The following is a 13162-nucleotide window of genomic DNA, read 5'->3' as shown; positions in this document are numbered from 1 at the left end:
CACTATATACGTTAAGGATAGACGAGACGTTCCTCAGTTTTATATAATTTTCCTTTATATTTTATTCCTTGTTTATTAACAATTAAACCTGTTAATTTTTTTAAAATAGCACACAAAATGCATTTAAATGCTTATAAGTAAAGTCATACTATACATTTTTAATTGAACACTTTATATCTAAATAAAAAAAATCATATTTCATAAAAAAAAAATAATTATGAAATTACAAAGTGGAAATCTTCACATTAAACGGCAAATGCATGTAATTATAAGGTTTACAAAATTAGACTTCATGAAGCTTGGACAATTTTGTGGAATATACAGTATACCTTTTATATTAATGTCCATTTTTATAGCTTCAAATATTGTTTTGACGTGTGGTCATATATTTCTGTATTTTTCTCTCTCCAACAACAAGAGACCCGTGGGACTCATCGCCTACCTGAGCAGTAACGTTTAAAATCTTACCTTTCTCTGACACAGATAGCTTAGGATATTTATTACCCCAAAAAATAGATCGCAAAAACATATTAAAGAAGAGGCCAGTGGGACACATTGCTCACCTGAGTATCAATGTTAGAATATGATCTTACTTTAAATTAAGAACCTTCGGATATCGATTACAATAAAAAAAAACAAATTGTTGTATACACAATTTACAGCAAATATTTTTGTTTATACATGTATGTCTTTATATAAAACACTCAGATTATAACAACTTTTTGATGAAAATAGGTTAAAGTAAAATACTAGTAGACTTACGAGTAATATCAGTATAAGCTTGTGTAACACTTTGGCAAACAATAATTCATGATTGATTGCCTCTGTGTTCTTAAAAAAAAGATTTTTAACTCCCAAAATTGGAATAGCTCCTTACTGATTCGTTGTTCAAATGAAATACGCATAGATTGCGTAGTCTTACATGTAGCTCAAAGGCCAGACAAATCTTTCAAAGAGCCATGGTTGAGTGCCCAACGATGAAATAGACAGACCTACGTCACATTGCTGTTTGACACAACTACCCAAAGTCCAAGCTCATGTTAAAATTGTTCTATTGATGAATCCAAGCTTGTTTCAGCCATGAACCCTCAATGTCATTTTAAACTAAGAAAACTTAAACTCTTTCTTAATAATCTCCCCCAAGAAAGTTAGCTGACCCTTTATACGAATTAATTTATATTAAAGAGTGCTTTGAGCCAAGTTAAGTTGAAATTAGCCTAGTGATTCTAGAGGAAGATAAAAATGTTATTGTTACGACAACGACAATAATGACAAAAATTTAGATCCGAAAATCTCAGTGTATAAATATTGCCAACTCTTTGATTATAAAAAGTGACTGACTTTTTTTTTTTATTAAATCCAGATATCGTCTACCAAGCGTTCCTTCTGCTGTGTGATATTAATAACAACTCTTTAAAACGCATTAAAGTTTAACGTTAAAAGAACGTCTATTGAATTGCTGTATCCTTCTTCAGACTGCAATTCAGTTACATGGAGGATAATTCGAAGAAGTCAGACATATCCATCGGGAATTCATAAAACTTGACCATGTGTTTTCTTGGTTATATCTCTTTCTCTTCTGACCGTACATGTCAAACAAAAGATTTTATAATAAAAGATTCCTCAGCCAAAGATTTTTTTTCTTCATATGTATGCAATAAAATTTAAAATTTGACCTTCCTATCTACATTTGGCATTTATCGATAAATCGTAGCACTTGAAGTCGGTACTGGTTTATTTTCAAGCAATTTTTACAAACCACAAGCTACAGTATATGCAAAAGTTCAACCAGCGTCGGAATCCAAAGGTTCTCATCTCATCACATCACAACAGAAGAATATTCTGCAATATGAGTAAATAATAACAATTAGTCTCTTACTAGATTTAAATTATTGCAGAGAGAGAGAGAGAGAGAGAGAGAGAGAGAGAGAGAGAACCAATTTAACAAGACCTTGGACTTTTGGTAGGATGTAGCTATCTATTTCTTGCGTCAACAAAAGTTTAAAATAATGCTGGTTTCAAGAGAAATATACAAAGTTGTGTAGTTTTAGCTCAAAAGTCAGACAAATTGTGTCGATTTCAAAAAGCCATGGCTGCGTATCCAGCAATGAAATAGACAGGCATACGTCACATTGCAGTTTGACACAAATGCCCAAAGTCCAAGCTCTTGTTAAAATGGTTCTATGAATTCTCCTTTGAAACATAATGAAAGCAGACAAATGAATTACACTTTGAATACCTTTCCAGTTGAGTTTCCCGTCGCCGTTGATGTCCCCGGTCATATAGAACAGATCCACGGTTTCTGCGGCCTGTTTGGGGGTCATGCCGATGTTCATGGCGATCGTGAGCAGCTCGTCCCTGGACACCAGGCCGTCTCTGTTGGAGTCCTCCAGCTGGAACCACTCCTTGGCCTTGTTGAGGCTGTATGTAGGAGACAGAACCTCGGCCACGTAATCCGGAACAAAGTCGATGACCCCGTTACCTGTCCATTGTAAAGGGTTAACAAAAAATCATGACATTTTCACCGTTTAGGAATATGGTAATTCGGAACACCTCGGGCTTTTCATAGTTTCTGCCAAAGTCTCGAGGTTGAAAATGTTTCATAGATCGACTTTCAATTGAAAAAAAAAATGAAATAAGAAAAATCTAACATATAAATTAAATTCACTGATCGTTTAAGCACAGTTAAAGTGATATTGATGTCAACTGAATACATACATATTCGAAGAGATAAAAGTGTAAAAGTCGTTCTCTGTACAGTACAGTGTACATGGAAAATATAATATATTATTGATGTTGAATATTACGAAAGCCCATTGAGCTCATTTTCGTAGGTAAAAAAAATATTTTTTTCGCGAATAAACGCGAAACTTTCGCGAATAAACACTTAACTTTTGCGAATAAACGCGAAACTTTCGCGATATTACGCGTAACTTTCGCGATATAACGCGTTAGTTTCGCGAATAAACGCGAAACTTTCGCGATTTAACGCGTAACTTTCGCGAATAAACGCGTAACTTTTGCGAATAAACGCGAAACTTTCGCGTTATTACGCGTAACTTTCGCGAATAAACGCGAAACTTTCGCGATATAACGCGTTAGTTTTGCGAATAAACGCGAAACTTTCGTGAATAAACGCGAGACTTTCGCGATAAAACGCGTAAGTTTCGCGAATAAACGCGAAACTTTCGCGATAAAACGCGTAAGTTTCGCGAATAAACGCGAAACTTTCGCGATTTAACGCGTAACTTTCGCGAATAAACGCGTAACTTTTGCGAATAAACGCGAAACTTTCGCGTTATTACGCGTAACTTTCGCGAATAAACGCGAAACTTTCGCGATATAACGCGTTAGTTTTGCGAATAAACGCGAAACTTTCGTGAATAAACGCATAACTTTCGCGAATAAACGCGAAACTTTCGCGATAAAACGCGTTAGTTTCGCGAATAAACGCGAAACTTTCGCGATATAACGCGTTAGTTTCGCGAATAAACGCGAAACATTCGCGAATAAACGCGAAACTTTCGCGAATAAACGCAAAACTTTCGCGATTAAACGCGAAACTTAAATATAAATATTGTTATTTCATAGAAGAAACCCTATGAAGAATAATTACTGAAACAAATATATTAATCTAAATAAAAGAAAATAATATTATATAAAGATGTAAATGAAATAGATTTTACCTTATACAAATAAACATAAATTCAAACGTAGGAAATCTTTAAAATCTTAGTACTGATTTTCAAAGAACATAATGCATCGCGCTTCTCACATTCTAATGGGCGCTGTATTATTGAAAATGGGGCAGCAACATATTTTAATTAATACAATTTTAATTCGAATTAAACGTTTAATTAGGTATCATTTTAGAATTTAAAGGATATCATTGTTTAAAACGTTATAATATATATTATATCGCTGCAACATAACTTAAACGTCTAGTTTTATATCAGAAAGATGTGAATTGAAATTTTCAAGCTTTTGTTCAAATCTAGATGACGTAAATTCGTCCTCCAAATTTATCACATATGTCATTTAAAAATTAATACTAAGATTTAAAAGGTTTGTGACGGTTAAAAATTTATATCAATTTTATAAGAAAAAGATCATCAATGAATGCCTGTTCGAACACAGGGTCGGCGAACAACTGAAAATCGTAATATGATGCTCAAACTTATTATCTACTTTGGACATATAACATATAAAAATGTTATGATAAAGTTTTATCAGATTTATTAATATCTATATGCCAAAAAGATATTTTTGTCTTCATAAATCAACGTAACACGGATATTATAATAATAATGAATAATAAGTATTTATTATATTAAACTTTAAAATTTGTTTGTTTTCCATCGTTTTTCTTCATATGGGTTCTGTATGAAATGACAATATTTATATAATAGTTTCGCGTTATATCGCGAAAGTTTCGCGTTTGTTCGCGAAAGTTTCGCGTTTATTTGCGAAACTAATGCGTTATATCGCGAAAGTTTCGCGTTTATTCGCGAAAAAAAATATTTTTTTTACCTACGAAAATGAGCTCAATGGGCTTTCGTAGAATATAAATACTAATACCACGTTCATTTTACTGGTCTTTTACTAATTAACAATTTTTTATTGTCAATGAGTCCATGGACTCATTGACAATTAAAAATTGTTAATTGGTAAAAGACATACTTATTCTTATCTTAAGCAAATCAAACATTATCAATCTCAAACCAACTTGTAATATCTGGATAAAATTAAATGAATTCTTCTACAAAAGGACTTTTACTTTGTCCTCGTTACATTTTAAAGGAAAATGCTCAATACACCATATGCTGGTATCTTATCCCGTAGAGTTACATTGATAAAAATGAATATTTCAAATTCCAATTTTTAAAAAAATCAATAACAGGTGAAATCAGAAAAAGAATGTTTCCAATGCGCATGACATTAACAACAATAATATTTTAAAAAGAATTCACTTTCTTGAAAAAAATCATTGCTGGAGTTATGTTTCTTGGAAATAAGTTATTTATAGCCTTGCAGTTTTTCATCACCATTTACGTCCCGGCGAGCTATAAACCTCTCCACTTCTGAGTCTTTAATGACAGGGTTGTATTTGGCTAGATATCTCTTCACTTCCTCAAACGTAGCTTTCCCGTCTTGATTTTTGTCCACAGAGTCGTAAAATTGAGCCTGAAAAACTTAAATCAAGCAAAAGAACTTTCACAAAAGCATATTCATTTCCCCCTTCAGAATGTCATATCGTTACAAATGCAATTTCGGAAAGAAAATTGGTTTTAGAAATTTATTTTCATAAAAAAATGCTTAAAGAGGATTGAATTTTTTGCTTTAATGGAATGAGGAAGAAATCGCTGCTGTGAACTCAATTTCAAAAGAAATTCATGATTTTATTTCATCACTTGCTAACCTTGTCATAATTGTTTTACCTGTAATTTTTTGCATGTGAAATTATATTTTTGCATAAAATACGTCAATTTGATTCGTTTGAATTTGCTGAAATTTTATATCAGATAACAAGGTCATATACTTTATGTGACAATTAAAGTTTTGTTTCTATGCACATTTATATTCTGTCTACACAACCAGATCACTTACAAAAAACAAACAATCGTTAATAACACATTTGCGAAAACCTGCTTTCAAAAATTTATAATTGTTTATTGTTATTCAAGAACTTTATTTTTGCGGACTATTTTGGGGTCAATCGATCGATAGAGAAATTTGCACGGGCTGACGACAATTCTTTTGGCTATTTCGATATGATAACTTTCTAAACTGTATTGACGTAATTTTTTCGCTTCTTATTAATAACTTCATCATTAGAAAATAATCAATTAACCGTTGATGTTGCATGGTTATTTTTTTCCATGACGTCCCCGCTCCCTTTCGAGTATGTTTGAACCACCAAAGAAAGCGTTTTATGAATTACTAGTACCTGTATAAAACGGTACTCAAGCATGTAACTTTAATCTGCCTACGAACACTGCACAATTTTACGTGTTATTCATTTTCTAAAGGATTCTTTCTTTGAATTTTATGTAAGAAAAATAATTCTTTAAAAACTATTTTTTGGGGGTTTCGCACTTGATTGTAATGAGGTGTAAGTGTATCTAATGCAGATGCATCGATATCTATATTTTTTGTGCTAAAAGCGCATTTTTCAATGTGACGTCATCGTTGCCATCGATACTCACTTCATTTGGTACATGTAGTGGGTGGCCTTCATATTATTTTACATCTTAGAATGCGCTTAATCTAAATAGATTATGACCATTATTTTTTATTTAGGGGTAACGCCGGTTTTTGTATTTTTTCTGCAATGCTACAGAGAAAGCATTTATTAATCAAAGATGTAAAGTATATCTCGTTTCACTTTGACATGTTCCCTAACTCGATGATATAGTCATTCAAAAAAATAGTAAAGGAACAGATTTTTATTTTGGATATAAATACATGTAATCTACTGCTGATTATTTTAGATATAGTATATCTCTCTCACGATGTGGCTTTCCCCTTAATATTAATATTTTCCAGTGTATTTTTCTGTGATAAAACTACGAATCGACTTTTAATGTATAAAGCCCAATACATTTCATCATTGACTATTTTTATATTAAATGGTATAATTTCTGAAAATTATACAAAATGGGCCATTCTTTGAATATTATGAGGTGATCAATTTATACGGTAGGGCTTTGTTTGATTTAATTACCGAGCCGTATTTGATCAGCTCATAATACTAAGAATGATTCCTTATTCATTAAATATTCTATCGCAAAAGAGAAACAATTCATATTTTTTAAAACCATCTATACAAAAAAATCCCAATCCAAATTCAATGACATTTTTTTTATTGGTCATGATTTATTATTAGTCAAATAATAAATTTGTTGTTATTTTTTTGGTTTATATTCTAAAATTTTAAAAACATACAAATCTTTAATTTCTATTGATTATACAACACGTTATGAATATGAATTCTCGTAATTCGCAATCAAATGACGTACAATCAAATGACGTACACAATTATACATGTTCTCACAGATCACTTCTTAAAAAAGCAATTTCATATCAAGGAAATATTATCCACGCGCGTTGATTTGTTGTGGATTCGCGTAAATAATATATAACGGGAAATATTAATAGTATGATATAATACGAACATACGTAACAGATGGAAACTATATACATGTAGTCAGAGGTAACACGAGATAATTCCTAGCTGGAAAAGGTCAGATTCAGTTAATGAGAGAGTTTTTCTTGCATCATCCGGTTTGATTAAAAAAAAATCCGGTCAAATAAACCCATATCACCCAAAGCTCAACCAAACAATCTTAATCATATTTAACATCACAAGGGTTTTTTTTTTGGTTATACACAAGTGATGCTCTTTTCTATCATATCCACTTAAACGCAAGGAATTTATATACGCATATTTTCGCGAATTTTCGAACCTAACACCTTTATTTGTCTAACAGTGGTAAACTAAATTAAAGAAAGATAAAATTCTGACAGTGGTGAACTAAATTAAAGAAAGATAAAACTCTGACAGTAGTGAACTAAATTAAAGAAAGATAAAATTCTGACAGTGGTGAACTTAATTAAAGAAAGATAAGATTCTGACAGTGGTGAACTTAATTAAAGAAAGATAAAACTCGGCATTAGCGAGTTTTTACTGTCACGATTTGGTGCAAATGGTGGAATCGCGAAATTGGTATCTTCGTAAGCCAAGTGCTCATCTACCCAAAGGGTGGATGAGAATAACGAATCAGACACTTGAATTGGCTAGCGAAGATGCGAAATCAGGTATTCGAGTAAAATAAGGAATCTACAGTACAAGGCTGAACGCATCTATACATATGCAACCTACTTTGCAAAGAGTCATAAAACGTGCATATTCTGTGCAATTTTTACTAGATGACGTCACTGATGCCATTAGACAGGTGCTGCCTGGTTTCAACTTTGGTCTCTATAAGACGTTTTATAGATGCACGCATCCTTAAACGAAGAATCAATTTTGCCCCAATATATCTTATTAGTTCATTTCTCCATTAGAAAGACAAAGCGGGCCACTAATTGGTACAGACCTGTGGGGTAATTTCAGCAAATCTTGGAAACGATGCCTGCTGTCGTGTTTTTCTAAGGCATTTTATAATAACGATTGTCTGTGTTTCTTTCTCTTTCAAAGGAATAGTTATGAGTATATTGTAAAAATAGTATTACTCTTGAATTCTGTTTATGGAGAAATTTGTTTATGGTTTTTAGTCATGTTGTGAATCTTAAATTTCCTGGGTGGGTGTAAATACAAAATTTACAACATGACAACGTTGTCATGTTGTAAATTTTGTCTTTACACACACCCAGTAAATTCAAAATTTACAACATGACAGTTTTATGATTTGTTATATTATATATTCAAATATTAATTATAATATTTTCTTCTTTTAAAAAAAAAAAAAGTTTTGCATTCATTGTTATTTCTCATCATGGACGAAATATAAACAGCAATTTTCATGTCGGAGATTTTTATTGTAGAACAACTACATGCAGATTAATGTCAGAACAGCTACGATGAGGCTTGATAGTATTGTCGTCCTGTGCAAAATTAAGTTCAATATTTATTCTGTTACACGAATTGTACCTGCCATTCATTTACTTAATTGTTATGTACATCATAATAATTATCTTATTTACATCTCGTTTTAAGTTTAATACAATACTATGAAGCCGAAAAATACAGCTGATATTGCACTAACAGAAAATGTCTTAATCCTGGCGTTTCTCTCTTTTGTTCTATGCCAATAAATGGCGGCGTTAATTTCTCATTATTATGATATTTAATCTAATGTAATTCACGATGTCTGCATGTCTTCGATTTCTCCGGAACTCTGAAGACATTTACACGTAAATTAACGTTTAAGGCCATTGGCCGCCTGCGCCATTTGTTGATTACCTTCTAGCTGCTGAATGCTCGCACAACTCTCGTACGCCCCGTGATTTCGTTTCTTGAGGGACCTTGGGTTGTAAGCATTGTGGTTGGGGAAGGCGAGAAAGCATTTACAACTGCAGATGGTGGCGACAATCCAAATTAATATTTTCATCATGTTTCTAGAAGAAAAATGAGATAATCAGAATTTGTTAGATTCTAGTTCCTAGCAGTGCAATCCTTTTTTTGGTTAAAATCAATTATCTTTTTTTTATCCTTCTTCTAAATATGAATTACATGTATGGTTGTTTTGGTATAATTTGTGTTTTTGAAACTAGTTTCTTCATAAATATTTAAAAAATAATTTGAGAAAAACGAAAGAAAATAACGTTACCAAACCAAATGAACAGATAAAGAGCAATGAACAGATCCAAATGGTGAAATTGCCTTCATTGCAATTACAGATTCAACCATCAGGCAAATTACATGTATTTGCATTGCATACCAGTCTGTCCTGGATCCAAGAAAATGACGATTTGTAATCGCAAAGCCTTGATTTTAATCAAACTTTGTAGTGGTCGATTACCAGAAACATATTGCTTATCCATGTCGTTTTATAGGTTAGAGTACTCAAAGGAGAGTAAACATGTACTGATATTGTAATTATTTGTAATTATATGTAAAATCAAGAGAAAACATGTACTGATATTGTAATTACAATGTATATGAAATTATAATCAAGCACCCATTGAATTTTACAGTAACCATACAAAATCACGACTTTACAATTGTGAGGCATTGATTTTAATCCAACTTTGAATTGCCTGATTATCAGAAATATATTTGAAGTAACATAAGAATTCGTGTTTTTGAAGGATTTGGATACGAATAAATTATTGCCAGTTTCTTAACATATTTTAATACAGTATTTTATTTAGTTCATATTTCAACGATGTCTACTTCAATACAACTTGCAACAGAATAATGGGCACAGCTGTCGATTTTAAATATTATCGTTTGCTCGTTTACTTTCATTAAAAAGACATACAACGTCCTGATTATAAATGGAATATTTTTAACGTACACAAAAGTTTCCTAACAATGCTATTCAATTTATATGAGAAACAAAAATGTAGAGAAGCATTTTAATACAAAGGAAAAGAATAAAATTGCAAGCGCACATGTAAACGTGCCAATTGCATTGAAATGAAATGAGTTTTCAAACTTACCTCGCAATAGAATATGCAAAAGATTGTGCGACACTGCCTTTAATTACCCCCTGTCTCCTAACACAGGCTATTTCCAAGTAAATTGAAGACGTTTCCCCAGTCTCTATTTGTACATCTAGTCGTGAGAAGGTTTTATCCAATCCGAGTTGTCTGTTCGGCTCCCCACGTGTCGCAATCTAGCAGCTAATATAAAGCTTTGATTCAACTCGGAGCTTATAGCAAATTAATTAATATTTGGACTTTTCCTAGAAATCTAATCAGACAATCTTGCAGAATTCTCGACCGTTATCAAAAGTGTGAAACACTCATGCAGAATCGAAGTGAGAGAGAGAGAGATCGAGAGATCTGGTAAAATTAGGAAGAGCAGAGATATTGCCGCCCACATTTGCAAGTTTCTCCCGATATAGCTTAAATTCTATAAGTCAATTTACAACTTTAATGCTTTTTCCTTTTGACACGGTCAAATGAAGCCATATTTGTAACGAAGACAAAAAGGGTCTTCGAACGATTACCTCGGTAGATTCTGCAATTTTCCTAAATAAATCAAATTAGCGGAAAAAAAATAAAGCCATTATTTGGACTTGAATGCCTTCCGCGCGGTCTTCTACCGTCTTGTCCAGATTAATCTGAATTGGCATCACTATCACTCAAGCGTCCCGGAGGCAAGTCGCATAAAACACATACGTTCAAATTTACGTATGTTATGAACTTTATTTGCTTAGGTATGGAAACCAATGCAAAGGCATCATGGTTTAACATCAAGCAAATTGTGTTTTTAAACATCGGAAATTATTAGCACTCTTGAAATCATGGAGTGAATGAAACATTACTTTTCGTATATAATCTTATACATGTATTGTGAGCATTGCATCTTTTTTATCTCACTTCAACGAAGACGAAGGCAACGTTTACATCGAAACGATAATGGTACGCCCTTCTTTGAAATTATAGTTTTTTTTTAAGCTATGTAGACATAGTATATTACTGGTGAGCCAATTTTTTTTCTCATCAATCCACTTTTGCATGAAATGTCGTATTGCCGTTGGGCGTGTTCGTTTAATCCAATTTTAATCAGTTTTGTCAGGATTTTTAATACAGGGAAAATTTAGACAGTGGATATTAATTCAATTAAAAACGCAGTCGAGGTGAAATCATTCAAAACACTGTATTTTTTTAACTGAATTTCTTGGCACAATAAAATGTATTTAAAGATGAAATTACTTTGATAAACCGTCATAGATTCTTTACGATGTATCTTTTTTACATTGCTTCGGGAGTATTTTAATCCCCCAAATACCAAGAATGGGCTTTATTGACCAGAACTGACAGTCAAATGCATTTTATGTTCAGAGCCAGTGATTCGTTTCTTGACGGATGAAACGAAGAAAATTAAGTAACACCAAAGAAACAATGATTTCAGAGATACTTGAAAAGGTCAGAATTTGTTCCAAAAGTCGATTAAAGCAAATAAAGAAACGCATAAATCTCGGCAGAGGTCTCCCCGAGACGCTTGGTTATCAACGCTGAATCCCAGATAAGGAGTTACTTTATATGGATCAGATAGGTTTTATTTATTGAAGGCCTAGCTCTTCCCTCCTCCTGTAAAGAAGGCCGGGTGATAAGCAAATTACCCAACGGATCCACCTTAAATGTTTTAAAATGATTTGTTAAGCTATAAAGAAAGAAAACTAAAATTTAAAACGTTTCCCTCGAACTTTACACGGAACTCTTCTTCTTAAGGAGATTCATTTAGTCCAAAAATGTCCACGACCATCGAGCCCTCTTAATATATTTCAAAAATTGTTGGGTCGATATCAATACAAATAAGGGTCAAGGTCATTGATAAGAGGTGAAAGGTCAACGCCAGAGCATCCATCATTTATAAGTAGAACTATTACAGTTCTTTCTGTCTCTAATGAATGCCGCAATATACATGTACATACTAGTATATGTCAATGCTATTTTTCAACCCGCCGTAAGGAAGTTACTCGTTTGTATTGTAATAAGAGTTTGTATTACATAATATGCATGTAGAATTGAAAACAGAATTAATTCATTGATGTATAAAGGTTTTGAAACAGGTTTTTTTTTTATTGGTTTTAGAATTTACGACGTAAAGGCACATATTTCAAGATATAAAACATTAGCACGCAACATAGTTTGCCAACAACACAAAATTAGGTGAAGTCGTGGACCTACAAGGGCTACAGAACTCATTTGATTTCGTTTCTTTCTGATGATGATCTGATGTTACTGGAGTTCCTGAAATATTCGATCTTTTATATGCAAATTTTTACGCAAACGTTGGTATATTTTTTCTGTAATAGCAATGTTTACGACTTTACAAAACATAATGTGTGTGTCCAAAGAAAGCATTTTATTGTTTAATTTACACATATTTGCGTAAATGATTTTACATATATACATACCTTTTAATAGGGGTTGTGCGGCCATCTTGTACATTTAAGGATAAGGATGTAAACATTTCTTGAACTCGCTTGTTTCTTGCCGAAACTGACCAAAACTGTTGCCAAAAGATATAAAAGCAATAAATGTTGTTTTGTATGCAAATCATGCATATACCAGAACAGGACGATGAGTTTTTAAACACTTAAGGGGGGTGGGCAACCACTTTTGTACATTTGAGGATAAGAATGTAAACATTTCTTGAACTGGTTTGTTTTTGCCCGAAACTGGCCAAAAATGTTGCCAAAAGATATGAAAGCAATGAATATGAAGTCCTACGTGTCATTTAAAACTTTTTCTCAACAAACGGTGGTAGAGAGGAAATCAATAAACCCCCTTCATATTTTTTCAGATTTTTAAATCTTCAAAATAAGTCTGTAGCTGCGCAGTTCGTCAGCTGTTCTGAATGATTAAAAAGACATTGTCTTCAATCTGATTAAAATCAGTTCCTCGATCTGATTTTAATCAGATTGGCAATGTCTTGTTCTTGTTTGCAAACTATTCAAACAAAATGACATGTAGGACTGCA

The 13162-nt window shown here is 32.6% G+C and overlaps 1 protein-coding gene across 1 annotated transcript; it reads right to left on the bottom strand.

Moving 5' to 3' along the window:
* Window positions 1–1717: 1717 nt before the first annotated feature.
* LOC105344225 (uncharacterized) lies at window positions 1718–10338 on the bottom strand. Its single transcript, XM_011451922.4, has 5 exons — window positions 10168–10338; window positions 8966–9120; window positions 5046–5192; window positions 2240–2482; window positions 1718–1842 (listed from the first exon to the last, which is right to left on the bottom strand). Exons 2-5 carry the CDS (start codon window positions 9114–9116, stop codon window positions 1820–1822), a joined length of 564 nt encoding a protein of 187 aa, XP_011450224.1. The 5' UTR covers window positions 9117–9120; window positions 10168–10338; the 3' UTR covers window positions 1718–1819.
* Window positions 10339–13162: the final 2824 nt, after the last annotated feature.

This window comes from Magallana gigas, chromosome 8 (assembly GCF_963853765.1).
Source record: "Magallana gigas chromosome 8, xbMagGiga1.1, whole genome shotgun sequence".
In the NCBI taxonomy this organism is placed as follows: domain Eukaryota; kingdom Metazoa; phylum Mollusca; class Bivalvia; order Ostreida; family Ostreidae; genus Magallana; species Magallana gigas.
This window is presented reverse-complemented; position numbering and strand designations above follow the sequence as displayed.